The following is a 16,970-nucleotide window of genomic DNA, read 5'->3' on the forward strand; positions in this document are numbered from 1 at the left end:
GACTGTGTTTATCTTATAGCAGAACACCTTCAGAGCAGCTGAATGAGAATAGGGGAAAGTAGTTAAAACGAAGGATTACATTTTAAGAAATACCCACCACATAGGGTTACCATGAGTTGGAACCAACATGAGTCGGAACCAATTCGATGGCACCTAACAATAGCAACAGGGCATGAAAGGTAGAATAGTTGAAGAAAACAAACAACTAGTTGGACAGGTTAAAATCAATTTAAAAAACGAAAATCAAAAGAAGAAAATATATCAAGAAGTGGTGGTCCAAGAGAACCAATTAGAATAAAGAGTCAAATAAAGATAAGAACCAAAAAAATTATTACATTAAGTTTCTACAATTAGCCTAGATGTACCATATAAAGAGATTAGGGAGACATCCCAATAAATAGTAAATAAGTATTATCAATTACATATCATAGATTATATTATGGGGCAACCATTTTAGACTAAGTGTCTTTAGTCCACATAACTCAGAAGTTTTCTCGACCTAAATCCTGATGTAGAGTGGACACTTCAAGGTTGATATCCACATTGTCCCTGAAAGTCTTTGAGAAATTTTATGAATGCTGCAATTGTGGTTCAGCTCAATGAACTACTGTTAGTCAAAAAAAGGTAATAAAATCATTTAAAAAAGCATTGGGTAGTAATAACACTACTAGCAATAACAAATACTAACAAAGCTCTTCATATTATTCAAAAGAGGTTAGATTGTCATTGCCCATTGGGCATACCATACAAAAAACAGGGACAGGAAATAAAGGGTGCACAGAAAGGCCAAGTAGCTGTAAGAACCCGAGGTATTTCGTGACATTTGTGAGGCCTGAGTCTCAAACATACCAGGACAAAGAAGAAAACTTCAGCACTTTGCTCTGAAAAAAAGAGGACAAGAGCTAGTCTTCTGCAAAGACTCGGCTTTGGATTTAACTCAATTCAACGCATATTTATGAAACAATGAGTTTAGCACTATGCTAAACACCAAATAAATTCATTTTCAAGTAGTTTTAGGCACTTTCTAATAATCCACACCTCTCCCCTTTTTAAAAAAAAAAAAAATCTTTCTTTGGTTAAAAAATTTAGTATAAATTTATACAGGAAAGTGTAAAGAAAATAAAAACCACCCCTTAATCCCATCACATAGAAATGAAAGCCCTATCTCCTTACAGATTTTTCCCGAGAACACTCACTTTATTTTTAGTGATCTCATCTTAGCCAGATCACAAGCTCTTGTAATCTTTATCTGCTTTTTTCACTTAATACATCACAACTTCCTTTGTCAATATAAATTGTCATCATCATTTTTAATGGCTGCTTTTGTGTTTATAATACAATAGCCCTAGTAAAGAATAGTTAGCTATCAATTTTTTCTATTACAAGCAACACTGAAAAATCTTTACCTATGTATCTTTTTATGTTTACTTGATTATTTTGGATAAATTCCTAAAAGTGGAATTCCTAAGTCAAAGGATATGTTGTTGTTTTTTTTTAAAAAAAACAAAAAAAGATGTCCACACCTCTAAGAGTGACAACACAGCATGACCTTTATTAGAGTCCAGGTAGGAATGGGTACCTAAAGATGGCAATTTCACTAAAAGCAACTAAACTCCTGAGCAAAACTCACAGAGATGCACATCCCCATACTAAAACTACAGCCATCACCAAAACAAGATACAGGAAGTAAGTATCATTATATTGCTCCTACAATTTGAAATATAAAATGAATGATCCTTTGTCCTCCCTACAGATTTGGTATTCTGAAGCTGGAAGATGATATTTCTAAAATATTTCCCTACATTTTCTAAAGTCACGCTTTAATGTAACAACTTTGTGAATAAATAAAAACCACCGAATTATATACTTTAAAAGAGTGAATTTTATGGCATGTGAATTGTATCTGAAGAAAAAAAAAACTTTAATGTAAGTCGATGATTTGATGTAGTAAATGATATCATAAGGGAATTCTCTAGGGTGAGGTGAAGGAGGGATAAGAAATATAAAAGAAAAAGAACAAAATGATTTATTAAATCAAGCAGAAGAAAGACATCACTTAGTATTTAAAAGGAAAAAAAAATCATCAAATATTCCAACTGAGAATAATTTTACAGGTAGAATGAGACTATTTTGCCAAAACAGCAAGAATTAAGCCAGAACTATGAATATCACATCAATTACCTTAGGCAATCCAATCTCACCCATGGCATTCAGCCACTGAATCACATTATCAGTGTGTCTAAAGTGGAGGCCAGTTGCCTAGAACAAACAAAAGGACATTACACATTGTTGGCTACATTGCAGCAAACACTAAATGAAAACTCTCTTCAAAAATTCCTTTGACCTTAAATTTAAGGTCAGTCTACAGCATTATGTTCACATTCCAATCCAAAGAAGCCAAACTCACATCTCAGCTCCTTAGGAACCATCTGGAGAATCTTCCTGTGTGTGATATACTCGAGAGAAGACGGTCTTTGGAGTTAAACTGACTTAGATTCAATTCCTGGCTCAGCCATTTACTGGTGACACTGGGAAAGTCACTTCTCTCTTCTGAGTTTCCTCACCTGTAACACTTGTTGTGTTATTGTTAGGTGCCATCAAGTAGGTTCCAACTCATAGCCACTCTATGTACAACAGAATGAAATGCTGCCCCGTCCTCAAAATCGTTGCTATGCTTGAACCCATCTGTTGCAGCCACTATGTCAATCCACCACGTTGAGGGTCTTCCTCTTTTTCACTGATCCTCTACTGAGCGTGATGTCCTTCTCCAGGGACTGGTCCCTCCTGATAACATGTCCAAAGTACATGAGACAAAGTCTTGCCATTCTTGCTTCTAAGGAGGATTTGGGGCTGTACTTCTTCCAAGACAGATTTTTTCATTCTTCTGGCAGTCCCCATGGTATAGTCAATATTCTTCACTAACACCAAAATTCAAATGTGTCACTTCTTCAGTTTTCCTTATTCATCAACCAGCTTTCACGTGCCTATGAGGCGACTGGAAATACCATGGCGCAGGTCATCTCTGAAGGAGCCCTGGTGGCACAGTGGTTAAAGCACTTGGCTGCCAACCTAAAGGTCAGTGGTTTGAAGCCATCAACCGCTCTGTGGGAGAAAGATATGGCAGTCTGCTTTCATAAAGATTTACAGCCTTAGAAACCCTAAGGAGCAGTTCTCTCTGTCCTACAGGGTCACTATCAGTTGGAATAGACTCAACAGCAGTGGGTTTTTTGGTTTTGGGTCAGGCACATCTTAGTCCACAAGGTGACATATTTGCTTTTTAACACTTTTAAAGAGGGCTCTTGCAGCAGATTTGCCCAGCGCAATACATCATTTGATTTCTTGACTGCTGCCTCCATGGGTGTTGATTGTTGATCCAAGCAAAATGAAATGCTTGACAACTTCAATAGTTTCTTCATTTATCATGATGTTACTTATTGATCCAGTTGTGAGGAGTTTTGTTTTCTTTATGCTGAGGTGTAATCCACACTGAAGGCTGTAGTCTTTGATCTTCATCAATAAATGCTTCAAGTCCTCTTTACTTTCAGCAAGCAAGGTTCTGCCATCTGCATATCGCAGGCTGTTAATGAGTCTTCCTCCAATCCTGATACCACGTTCTTCTTCATATAGTCCAGCTTCTTGGATTATTTGCTCAGCATACAGATTGAATACATATGGTGAAAGGATACAACACTGACACACACCTTTTCTGATTTTAAACCACGCAGTATCCCCTTGTTCTGTTCGAATGATTGCCTCTTGGTCTTTGCTAAAGGTTCCTCATGAGCAAAATTAAGTAAACTGTAACACCTACTTCACACATTTGTTGTGAGGATTAAATGTGCTAATGTACATAAAGTACTCAGTGTAGTATCTGGCAGGTAGAAGATGTTCACAAAATGATATTATTAAATACATGACTCAGGGCTCTCATACTTCACCATACTGAGTCGGAATCAACTCGATAGCAACGGGGGTTTTTTGAACTTCTATGTCTACTATTTTCAGCAAGATTTACTCTCAAGATGGTTAGATTTCTTTTTTTCCCCACAGCAAAGCTTCTAATCTAAATTGTCACACATTTTGTAGACTCTCAACAGAACTCCAAAGTTGTCTTCAGAATAACATCTTATTTTAAACTCAACATGTAAGTCTTTGCTTCTTGAGTATTATTCTATTTAGAATGTTAACTTGGCTTAGGACCTACACCTTCCATGTTTTCTTCTGAATTTAAACAGAAAGCATAGAAATTTCTTTTGACCCTGTCTTCAGCCTTATCTCATTCTGAGTTTTGGCCCAATTCTTGAAGGTGACCACTCTTACATTTACTGTTGGTTACAGAGTCCTCCACTATCTTTTATATTCATCTTTTTTCAAATCAGAGCTCACTGACAAGCTCCCAACGGGGGCTCTGTAGACAACAGAATGTGGTCATTGTCAACATCCCAACTCAGTTAAGTGGTCTTCTTTTCAAGGGCCTTGGGCCATAGGAACCAAACCCTTTAACTTATCTCAATTTTCTGAAATTGGACAGCTTTCCTCATTTTACCTTGAACTCTAATCTCACAGGGTGGTCTTTTCTCTAAAAGTTGCCACTGCTTCCAATTTGCCAACAAATCTCAGTTCTTGGTTAAAATTAGGTTTAAAGTAGTAATTTCCCTGGTTACCTCCTCTGCCTTCTAAGAAATAAACTTATCAAGGACCAGGAAAATTTCTAGATACACTGTCATTAAGAATTCTACCAGAAATACAGACAGCTGAAGTTCCTTTACCGCTATATCTTGTCTTTGCACTATTTTCTCCACTCTGCCAGGCATTATACAGGCTATTATTTTGTTAGAATAAACACACTTCACATGTATTTCTCAACAGCTGTTACACAGAATATGCTAACCTCTCTCAAGTTTACAGAAATCTCAGCACAAGAAAGAAAAGCCTCACCTTGTATCTGGTCTGCTCTCGGTCGTAGATTTTTTTCAGGGACACCACTTTGGGAGAGAAGAAGTTTCCTAGTTTGGCAAGGTAGACCCCATTCCTAAGCCCCTCCTCCAGTTCTGTGGTGGGAGGCAAGTCTTCTCCCAGGCATGCTTCCATCCACCTGTACAAAAGGAGAGCACACATGAGAAAAGACAGGGAAGACCTGAACTCTTCCTTAGAGATTTTAAGCTTAATTGCCATATTCCTTGGGGAACTTCAAGTTGAACATAAGCAACACTCCTTTAAGAACCAATTCTACCTGTTGGCCCAGTTAGATCTCAGAGATGGGGAAGACTGCTGAGTATGTATGCTACATTCTTCTCTACTCTATTTTTCTCTGTGCAGCAACAGGACCAGCTGGCTCCACAAATCCTGGCTGTCCCAGGAACCTCAGACCCTTCCCCTCAGTCCTTAAAGCTGCTCCTTAAGAACTCCCAAGAAAACCCTTTTGTAACTGAAGCCACCATTTCAACTGCTCAGAAGCTTCAATTTGTTGCTGAAGTTCTTTTCCAGTTTCAGAGTCGAGAACACACACTGAACTTCTAGGCTCGGGTTTTAAGATTGTTTTGGAAAAAAATAAAAAGAATGTCTTGGGTTACTAAAACATAGTCAATTACCTCAGACAAAAATAGTGACGGAAAAAGGAAATGCCTATGGAAGCAGTAAATAACGAACTCCTAACTGTTTTGGGTTTTTTTTTGAGGAAGGAAAAGTGGTTGCAAAGGGGTAAGAAAGAAAGAACATTTGCATATGTGCTCACACTCTAGATAGATCAAAAAACTCGTTGCCATCCAGTCGATTCCAACTCACAGCAACCCTATAGGACAGAGCAGAAGTGCCCCATAGGGCTTCCAAGGCTGTCATCTTTATGGAAGCGGACTGCCACATCTTTCTCCCGCAGAGTGGCTGGTGAGTGGGTTCAAACCACCGACCTTTTGGTTAGCAGCCAAGCGCTTAACCACTGCAATGCACCACCGGGGCTCAATAGGTAGGTAGGTAAGGTAGGTAGGGTACAGGTAGGATAGGTAGAGAGAGAAACAGAGATGAAAATCCTTAAGAAAACCACTCACATATCAACAGAAAAACTGGCCAAATATTATGTAAACATATTTATGGTCCCATTTATGTATGTTTTATATATTCTTCATATTAATAAAATTTCAAGAAACATGGAATTTGAATTTTCATGCGTATGTGTTACTATTATAATAATTCAGAATAAAATCTTTTTCTTTTTTTTATATTGTACTTTAGATGAAGGTTTATAGAACTAGGTTCTCATTAAACAATTAGTACACATATTGTTTTGTAACATGGGTTACCAACCCCACAACATGGCAACACTCTCCTTTCTCGACCTTGTGTTCCCTATTACCAGCTTTCCTGTCCCCTCCTGCCTTCTAGTCCTGGCCGCTGGTCTGGTGTGCCTCTTTAGTCTCACTTTGTTTTACGGGCCTGTCTAATCTTTGGCTGAAGGGTTGTCTTGGTCATCTAGTGCTGCTCTAACAGATATACCACAAGTGGATGGCTTTAACAAAGAGAAGTTTATTTCCTCACAATAAAGTTGGCTAAAAGTCCAAATTCAGGGTGTCAGTTCCAGGGTAAGGCTTTCTCTCTGTGTTGGCTCTGGAGGAAGGTCCTCGTTGTCATCAATCTTCCCCTGGACTAAGAGCTTCTCTGCACAGGAACCTCAGGGTCAAAAGGATGTGCTCTGCTCCCGGTACAGCTTTCTTGGTGGTATGAGGTCCTCAATTCTCTGCTTGCTTACCTTTCCTTTTATCTCTTGTAAGATAACAGATGGTGCGGGCCACACCCTAGGGAAACCCCCTTTACACTGGATCAGGGACGTGACCTTAGTAAGGGTGTTATACAATCCCACCCTAATCCTCTTTAACATAAAATTACAATCACAAAATGGAGGACAATCACACAATACTGGGAATCATGGCCCAACCAAACTGATATACACATTTTTGGAAGGAGACAATTCAACCCATGACAAGGGTGAACCTCAGGAGTGACTTCATTACTGAGCTAAAAGGGTGTCCAGGGGCCATACTCTCAAAGTTTCTCCAATCTCTGTCAGACCAGTAAGTCTGGTCTTCTTTTGTGAGTTAGAATTTTATTCTACATTTTTCTCCAGCTCTGTCTGGGACCGTCTATTGTAATCCCTGTCAGAGCAGTCAATGGTGGTAGCCAGGCACCATCTAGTTGTGCTGGACTCAGTTTGGTGGAGGCTATGGTAGTTGTGGTCCATTAGTCCTTTGGACTAATCTTTCCCTTGCGTCTTTGGTTTTCTTCATTCTCCCTTGCTCCAGGTGGGGTGAGACCAGTGGAGATGGCTGCTCACAAGCTTTTAAGACCCCAGACGCTACTCACCAAATTAGAATGTACAACATTTTCTTTATAAACTATGTCATGCCAATTGAGCTAGATGCTCCCCAAGACCATGGTCCCCACAGCCCTCAGCCCAGTAATTCAGTCCCTCAGGGAGTCTGGATGTGTCAGGGACTTTGTTGTGCCAGCTTCTCCAGTATTGTGTACTGTCTTACCCTTCACCAAAGTTACCACTTATCTATTGTCTAGTTAGTGTTTTTCCATCTCCACCCTTCCCCTCCCTCGTAAACATCAAATATTGTTTCTTTTTGTGCGTAAACCTTTTCATGAGTTTTTACAGTAGTGGTCTCATACAGTATTTGTCCTTTTGTGATTGACTTATTTCACTTAGCGTAATGCCCTACAGATTCAACCATGTGGTGAGATGTTTTGCAGATTCATCATTGTTCTTTATTATTGCGTAGTACTCCACCATTGTGTGTATGTACCATAGTTTGCTTATCCATTCGTCTGGTGATAGGCATCTACGTTGTTTCCATCTTTTTGCTATTGTGAACAATGCTGCAGTGAACATGGCGGTGCACATGATTACTCGTGCGATGGCTCTTATTTCTCTAGGATATATTCCTAGGAGTGGGCCTGATCAAATAAAATCTTGTTTAATTCTCTTTTCAAACTGAGACTATTGCTTAGAAACAACAAGCAAACAAGCTAAAGCAAAAATTTCCCTGTTTTATTCAAGTTCTATAGATTAGTCATTCAAGCTCATTTTCAAATCTATTCTACGTTTAAAGCAGTTAGCACACTATCTGACACATAACAGACACTTAAATAAATGCTGGATGGAAATATGGAAGGGCCAGATAGCTTTCTGGTTGTTTCTAATACTCAATGATAATAAGTTTTTTCTCTGGTTTTTCTTTCAGACAGTAGAACTTACATGTCAGAGAAGGAAAAAACAGAGAGAAACAAATAGTTTTCCAGAAGAGTTGCTATAGTAACCAAATTAGACACCAATTTATAACAAACACAAAATCCAAACTATAACCTCTGCAAGAGCCCAAAGACCAGAAGGGCACCGTGCAAAAGAAAGGTGGTGGTTCTTACGGAATGTAAGTTGTAGTCCAGGGACAAAGCTCAAATAATCATCCCTCCTCTATTTTACTGATAAAAACGGATATAGATAAAATCATTCAGGGAAACAACTCCTGGCAACCCCAGCTCTCAGGAGACAGTCTTACCTGGGTTCTCATTTACAGGGACAAACCTAGAGCAACTCCAGCCTAAGTAAAAAACAGCTCTCTAACAGGTAATAGTATGAAGAAAAAAATTATTTTCTTCTCAAAATGAAGTGAACACATAGGGGAAGACTACACAGGTAAAGAGCACAGTGGATGCTTTTTTCTTGAACCAGAGCCAGTTACAAGAAGTGTTTAAGTCCTCCTCTTTCTGAGATTACTATAACAAAATCAAAATCAAAGGAGGGACAAGATAATCCCTTATCTTTGCCTTCCCTTGTCCAATTATTGTAAAACATTCCTGATTAATGACTAGACTTGTAAGTTTCTATACCTGTTGCCATCAAGTCAATTCCGACTCACAGCAGCCCTACAGGACAGAAGAGAACTGCCCCAAAGGGTTTCTAAGTAACGGCCAGTGTATTCGAACTACCGACCATTTGGTTTGCAGCCCAGCTTTTAACCACTGTGCCACCAGGGCTCCAAGTTTCTATAGTGGGGTAAAATCCTTTGCACATCACGTAAGTGTCAGCCCAGAGGAAAAAATGCCATCTGTGATATGGTGAAGGCAAAATACAGAACAGTGTTTCTGAACAACTGCTCAAAACCCAAAGCTACCCTCCAAGTCACCACGAGTGACTCACCTTCCATTCTAAGCTCTGTTACACAATAGAGTGTTACCTGGTTTGTTGGTAAGAATAATAAGCTAAATAAGGACTATACTGCTTTGAAAAATTAGGAGCATTAAGTAGGATGCTATGTTACTATACTTTTTAATGTTGAGAGAAGTTTAGACTCTATTCTAATTCCAAGACATATAACAAACCCTCCTTTCTGTCCTGTTCTTCTACAGCCCAGCTGAGAACCCCACCACCACCAATAAATCACAGAATCACAAAATGTGAGAGCCAGGAACCCAATGATCTTCGAGGGAAAATCCCTTTGTTTTTGTTTGCTTGTTTGTTTGGTAATATAATACATATCCATTAAAGAAAATTTAAAAGATAAAGAAAAGTTATTTAACGCCCCCCACCATTATCTCATAGTTCAAATTAATTATTATTAACAAGTTCATTCCTTTTCTCTTCATCTTGTTTCTATACATGGTTGGTCTGATATTGACTTTTCATAATTATGTGTGTGTGTATATATACATATATATATATGTATATACACATACACACAATTTTTTATCATGTAACTACCTTTTTCCCAACATTTTATGAATATTTTCCATGTGATTATATTGTTTCTGAAGACTTCAAGTTACATAAAAATTCTATTAAATGATTAATCTGTGTTGGACATTTATGTCATTTCTAAATGTTTTTAACCATTAAACAATACTGCAAGAAGCATCTTTGTACACAGTATTCTTCTATGTTTAAAATTAATTTCTAAGGAAAGATCCTTAGAAGTATAACTTCAAAATTAAAAGTTCTAAGCATTTTAGGTTTTGTTTGTTTTCTGTTTTTAATTGCCCAATAGCACAATCTTCTCATTTTGCAAATAAAAATGAGGCTTCGTCAAGGTCACCTGCTAGCTAGCAGCAAAGGGGGAATAATAAGACCCTGATTCTTAGTTTAAGATCTTCTCCCCCGCCCCCCCACATACCCCTACTATACCCACTATGGTTGCTTCTTACCACATTACCTCTGCCTACCAGGACTGAACTCCTCAAGGCTATTTAAACAAGGCAAAACTTCATATATCCGTTGCTGGGAAAAGGCTAGTACCTCTCTATGTTCTGTCCACTTAATAGGGCTTTAAGTACTTGACTTTAACTGTTTAAGTCCACCACTGATTCTCAGCTCATACACAAAGCTTTCTTATAAAACTTAAGCATTTAATTTAGCTTTACAAATGCATTTGAAAATAAACCTATGCCCCAAAGAAAAATCACTGGCCAATACAACTTTTTACTAATTCTTTTCATGTTTAACACTGTCATAGCAATATTCATAGAATATCAAGGTTGGAAGGTTCATTAAAGATCTGATCCACTCCAATTCCTCCACTGCCCTCCCACCTCATACTCCCTTCTCCACTTAAATGCCTGAATGCCCCCAAGACATCTAAGCCACATCATGATGCAGGCTGAGCTTCAACACTGCCACTGACAAGGAATCAAACATTCAAGGAAACCCATTTTATTTCTGGATTCTACTGGCCAGAAGGTTTTTATTGGGCCAGCATCAGTTCCCCATTAGCACTCTGAGCTGTCTTCTGGAGCGAGAAAACAGCATTGTTTAAAGTCTAATGTGTACAGCACTGGCTACAGACCTGGATTTGTATCCTGTCTCTGGCACTTACCATGACAAGTCACTAAACTAGTTTTTCATTTGTTAAAAGAGAATAATAATACCTTGAGAATGAAATAAGACTGTAGGTGAAGTACCTAGCACAGCGCTTGGCTGGTTATTTAAAAAGTATTTGTGGCTTTCCTCCTCTCACCTCATCTGATGAGTCACATAGTGATGATTCCATAGATAAAATGATTCCAGTTCCTTCAAGTACTCTTCATAAAAAGAAAGAACAGCACCTACCTCATAGGATGGTTGTGAGGATTAAAAGAAACAATACACATAATGTACTAAGAACAGCACCTGGCAGAGTAAGCATTCAAAATGTCAACTAGTATTACTAGTAGCAGTGGACGTGATTCCCAAGTCCCTCCCATCTTGGCTGTTCACCTCTGAACATCTTCCAACCGAAAACTATGTTCCAGGTATGGTCTGACTAATCCAAAATAGAACAGGGCTAGCACCATCTTCCTTCCTTCTGAACACTCCATAACCACAAAGCCTCAGATTACACTGTTGTATAAGACATATTACACTATTCCAATCAACAGAAACCCGTAATATTTTTTCCAGATATGCAGCTGCTAGGCCATATCTCTAGGAGCCCTGGTAGTGCACTGATTAAAGCACTTGGCTGCTAACCAAAAGGTCAGAGGTTCAAACCCACCAGCCTCTCCCTGAGAGAAAGATGCGGCAGTCTGCTCCCATAAAGATTTACAGCCTTGGAAACCCTATGGGACAGTTCTACTCTGCCCTATAGGGTTGCTATGAGTCAGAATCAAGTAGATGGCAGTGGATTTGGGTTTGGTTTAGACCCTATCTCTACAATCCCACGCTAGAACCATTATTTGCATGCATTCCTATTATACATCTGACTGTTAGATTCAGGCTACTGTTCCTAATGTCAGCATCTTCTGGGATCCTAATTCTATTACCCATAATTCTGTTTGTCGTGCTAAGAAATCTTTACTTTATCCTAGTTATGAGGAACACTAAGGAGCCCTGGTGTAATCGGTAATCCCCTTAACCCAGGTTAACCCGCTGCCCTCAAGTCAATTCCAACTCATAACTACCCTACAGAACTACCCTCGTAGTTCTACTCTGTCCTATAGGGTCGCTCTGAGTTGGAATCGACTCCACGGCAATGGGTAATCTTTACAGAAGCAGATCGCCAGGTCTTTTCTCCCACAGAGTCACTGGTGGGTTCAAATCGTTGACCTTTTGGTTAGCAGCCAGGCACTTAACAACTGTGCTACCAGGGCTCCTTGGCGCAATGGTTAGTGGCCCTCTAACAGAAAGGTTGGCAGTTTAAACTCACCCAGCCCCTCCACAGGAGAAAAAACCGGGAAATCTGCTCCCGTAAAGATTACAGCCTAGTGAACCCTATGGGGCAGTCCTACTCTGTCACATGGGTAACTATGACTCTAAAATCAACTCAACAGCACACAACAACAACATGAGGAACACTGAAGGATTGTCAGAAGGGGGTGACCTGATGAGGTCTATGTTTCAGAAAACCACTTTAGCAACAATGTGGTTTTTTATTTTTTCTTCATTAGCAAACAAATACAAATGTTTTAACTTGTAACTTTTTAAAAAAAGTTCTGAGAACATCATATCAAGTGGTGACATCACTACACCTTACATGTGATCAGGACTCCCAGCCATGATCAGAAACTACACAGCAGCAAAACTCTGTCTCATATTTCTTACAAGAGTTAAAGTGGAGAGTGGACTGCTTCGTCCTTCCTCTCACAAGAAGGAATGTAAACTTTCAAGTTCCTCCTCTCCAAGTTTAACCCCAGAACAGCTTTAGCAGACCTAACTCAAAAATAGTATCTAACATCAAGTGGGAAATATTAAGCTAAATACTTTACATATATTACCTTACTTGATCCTTGCAACAACCCCATAAGGTAAATACTACTATTGTTCTTATTTTTATAGATAAGAAAACCATGGACTCCAAAAAGCAAAGTAACCTGCCCGAGATTACACAGCTAATAAGTGGGTGAGCTAAACTGGTGTGATTCTAAAGCAGGTACTCTTAATTGCTACATTATACTGCCTTCTTCAAAAAGAACAACAGTTACCACCTACTGAACACTCACCAACAAAAGCTCAAGTTCTGAAGCTGGGCTTCCAAACCATCCCACACCACAGCACCTCGGCGTCAACCTTGAACTCTATCAAGCACCAAGAGAGGAGGTATATTAAGTATTAAACGCTAGTGAAGTCAATACTTTCAATCAGTATGAAAAAAGAGAGCTTATACAAAAGCTTGTCTGTTACAAAATTTTATAAAAATTCTTCTAATATTATGTAAATAACTCTTACATATCTTTCAGATTGGAAACCCTGGTGGTATAGTGGTTAAGTGCTACGGCTGCTAACAAAAAGGTCAGCAGTTCAAATCCATCTGGCACTCCTTGGAAACTCTACGGGGCAGTTCTACTCTGTCCTGTAAGGTCGTTATGAGTCAGAACTGACTCGATGGCAATGGGTTTGGTTTTTTGGTTTACCTTTCAGATTTGGCCTATTTTTTAAAATACAGTTTTGTACACATTTTAAATCAGTTTTCAAAAAATTTACATATCTATTCCGACAGCCACATATTTATTCAGGAAACATTTCTGACTACTCTGAGTAACACTTTCAATGGCACAATACGTGCTGAATACCAGTCCCTACCTTCAAGGAAATTGCTCTCTAGAAACAGATGCTTAAACAACTAGCTACAATAGGAGACGATATTTGAACTAGGCTTTGTTAGATGTATTATATTCGGAAAGGTGAAAAATGGGGAAAAGACAAAGGAAATAGCATAAATAAACTGCAAAAAAGAATGAAAACAAATGACAAATTCAGAGAATGAGATATCATTGTGGTGGACGAGTAGCTGGAGATGTATCTAGAAAAAGGCCAGGCTACAAAAGACTGTGTATGTCCTGCTAAGGACGTTACTGTTTTAGCCTGCAGGCAACAGGAACCACGAGAGGCTTTCAGGTACTATAGTGCCCTGGTCAGATCTGAGACTTGGGATAGTAACTAGGACAGCAGCATGGGAGACAGATTCAAGGGAGAAATCTTTAGGCAACTATTTCAGGAATCCAGGTGAGAGATAACGAGGTCTTTAACTAGGGCAATGGCAAGGAATGGAAAGAAAAATGATGAGAGAGTACGAAGGTGGAACTGATTTGATTTGACAATCTATTAGATGGGTGGGAGACCGGAGTTAAAGAGTAGTGAGGAAGATGAAGGTTTCACAGACAACTGAGGGTGGGGGAGGGGAAGCAAAGTTGGCTCCCGACCTCACATTTTATGACTAACATTAAGCACCAAATGGATTAGAGATTTTTTTAAAAGCCAGGAAAAAATATAGATGAATGGCTGTATAATCTTGGAATGGAAACGGCCTTTCCAAACATGACTACGGAGACAGAAACCACAAGAGAAAAGATAACAAATTGGCTACATAAAAAGTAATATTTTAAGTATTTTATATATATGTGTGTATATATGTTTCCCCCACTATCCGGAAGTACAGCGTTCCTGTGAAACCTTCTGTAAGCCAAACTGGTGTAAGGCAAAGAAGTAATTACCATTAATTTATAAGGAAATTTTTCTTTGAGCGTTCCCAGACCAAAAGAATAACCTACCAAACAACACATAAAACCCGGGCAGAAGCTGTGGGGGACAGTCCTGGCAAGGTGGGCTGCCCGGACTGGTGGAGTACGCCCAGGGCCACCGGGCACAGAGGCGGCAGCCAACCACTGCCTCCTCGACACCGTAGGAGGATGAGGAGCTAAAGAACAGGTGGGGGAGGGGAGACAGCAGCTGAGGAAGGCGAGGGAGAGACAGTAGTGTCGAGGAAGGGGCTCCTTGGCTTTCTGACCAGGTTGCCTCTAGCCCCGCCAGCTGGACTGCAGTGTCCTGAACCTTGACCCGGACCTACCACCCCTTTCGGGCACTTCGCACTTGCAGTACCTGGACTACTGCACCCCCGGGATTAGCAAATGATTATGGGGGGCTGGCGTTTTCACCCACTGTGCCCACCGTGAGCTGGGCACGCACGCCCCCAAACCAGCTGTTTATCTACAGGAATGACATTTTCCTAAAAGTAAAAATTCTCTTCAGGTTTCTTTCAGTTAGCGAAACAGGTACTAATGTAGGTCTTTTGTAAAAGCGAATTGGCAGAAGGCAAACTTTCGAATATGGGAGGGTAACTTGTATACATAAAATAAAATGACAAACGCTGCAGTAGAAAAATGAGCTAGAAACAATTCACAAAAGAATATAAATGGCCAGTAATTGTATGAAAAATTCTCAACCTCACTACTAATCAAAGAAATGCAAATTAAACTAACAATATCATCCCATTTTTGTCTATCAGACAGGCAAAGATCAAAAAGAATGATAATAACTTCTTATTGTCCAGTGTGGGGGAGAACTCCACATTCTCACACACTGCTCTGGAAGAAAATATGGCAACATGTACCATCTATAGTAAACTTACAGAAACTTCTACAAAATGAAGAAGTAAAAATTTTTGTTCTATTTTTTTAAAGATGATTTGGTGAGTTCTGGCATGGATGACTGAATATAAAAGACTGGGGACACCAGGCAGAGAAGGAGAGGATGCTAAATTCATGCTTGAAACATGTTCAGCTTGAAATGTCAGTGAGACATCCAGGTAGTGAAATCTTGCAGGCAGTTGAAAATACAAGTCTGAAACTATCAGAAAGGTTCAGGTTAGAGACGTAGTTTTGAGAAAAATGGTACCATGAGAGTGGATGAGCTTACCAGAGAAACAGATTACAGAGAAGAAAGACATCAAGGACTGTGCCTCAGAGGACACCAACATTTAAGAGGTGAATATTACAGAGAAAGACAGTCAATGGCAGAATGAGAACCGGGAGAGAATTGGATGATGGCAATCCAGGAGGAAAACGATTTCAGAAAGCTGGCCACCAACTTCAATGCTGTAAAGAGATGGGTAGAAAGAGAAAGGGTGTGCCATATAAGGAAGGTAGGCACCTGTGATCCCTACAAAAGGAGTCTCAGTGGAGTGATGAGGCAGGAGTCAGGTTACAATAACTAGAAAAGTAACTAGACGTGGGGAAGTAGAGACAGCAAATGTAGATTTCTTTTTCAATAAGTTTATGAAGGGAAGAAGAAAAATTGAGAGAATAGGAGGAAAAGTTAGTCTGAGATGGTGGCAGGTCCAAGGTAGGTGTCTTTTTTTTTTTTTTTAAAAGACTGAGGAAGAAGCACCTTTGCAGCCTGCAGGGAAGAACCAGCAAAGGTGGAATGCAAGATGTAAGAAAGAAAGAACAAAAGAAAGCAAGGTTCTGAAGAGTACAGGTGGCAACAAGCTATGGAAAGGAACATACCCACTTCTTGAGAAAAGAGGGAAGGAAGTAAGAATAAGCAAGAATGACATGTTATTTAACCTCTCTAAACTTCCACTTCCTGTCTGTCAAATAAGATTAAGAACAGTACCTATCCTTATAAAGTTTTTGTGAGGATTAAATGAGATAATGTATACCAAGCACTAACCAGTAACCAGTTACCATGGAGTCAATTCCAACTCATGGGGATTCCATGTGTGTCAGAGTAGAATTGTGCTCCATAGAGTTTTCAATGGCCAGCTTTTCAGAGATAGATCTCCAGGCCTTTCTTCCAAGGACTAGTAGACTCTAAATAATAGTAGCAATATATCTGTGTGTGTGTGTGTATATATATATATATATATATATATATATATATGCAATATGTATGTGAGACATATAAAACCAAACCCGTTGCCACCGAGTCGATTCTGACTCATAACAACCCTATAGGACAGAGCCAAACCGCCCCATAGGGTTTCCAAGAAGTGGCTGGTGGATTCGAAGTGCAGACCTTTTCATTAGCAGCCAAGCTCTTAACCACTGTGCCACCAGGGCTCCTACCACGGCCAGGGCATATAGATCCCCAGAAATAAACCTACTTGTAGAGTCTGACGCTCAGTACTTGCTCGTAGCTCAGTACTTGCTCAGTAACTTGCATAATATCTATGTTGTTCCTATTGATAACGTTTTTCAAAGGGAGTAAATACTTGGCCCTACTCACTGCA

The 16,970-nt window shown here is 39.5% G+C and overlaps 1 protein-coding gene across 1 annotated transcript in view; it reads right to left on the reverse strand.

Moving 5' to 3' along the window:
- Positions 1–16,970, reverse strand: part of IQGAP1 (IQ motif containing GTPase activating protein 1) — a 109,377-nt gene that overhangs the window by 69,442 nt on the left and 22,965 nt on the right. The window contains exons 3-4 of the mRNA XM_004370654.2: positions 4,939–5,095; positions 2,182–2,259 (exon numbers count right to left, since the gene is read on the reverse strand). Coding sequence (XP_004370711.1) covers positions 2,182–2,259; positions 4,939–5,095 — 235 coding nt within the window. The remainder of the gene's footprint in view (positions 1–2,181; positions 2,260–4,938; positions 5,096–16,970) is intronic.

This window comes from Trichechus manatus, unplaced genomic scaffold (genome assembly GCF_000243295.1).
Source record: "Trichechus manatus latirostris isolate Lorelei unplaced genomic scaffold, TriManLat1.0 scaffold00009, whole genome shotgun sequence".
Taxonomy (NCBI): domain Eukaryota; kingdom Metazoa; phylum Chordata; class Mammalia; order Sirenia; family Trichechidae; genus Trichechus; species Trichechus manatus.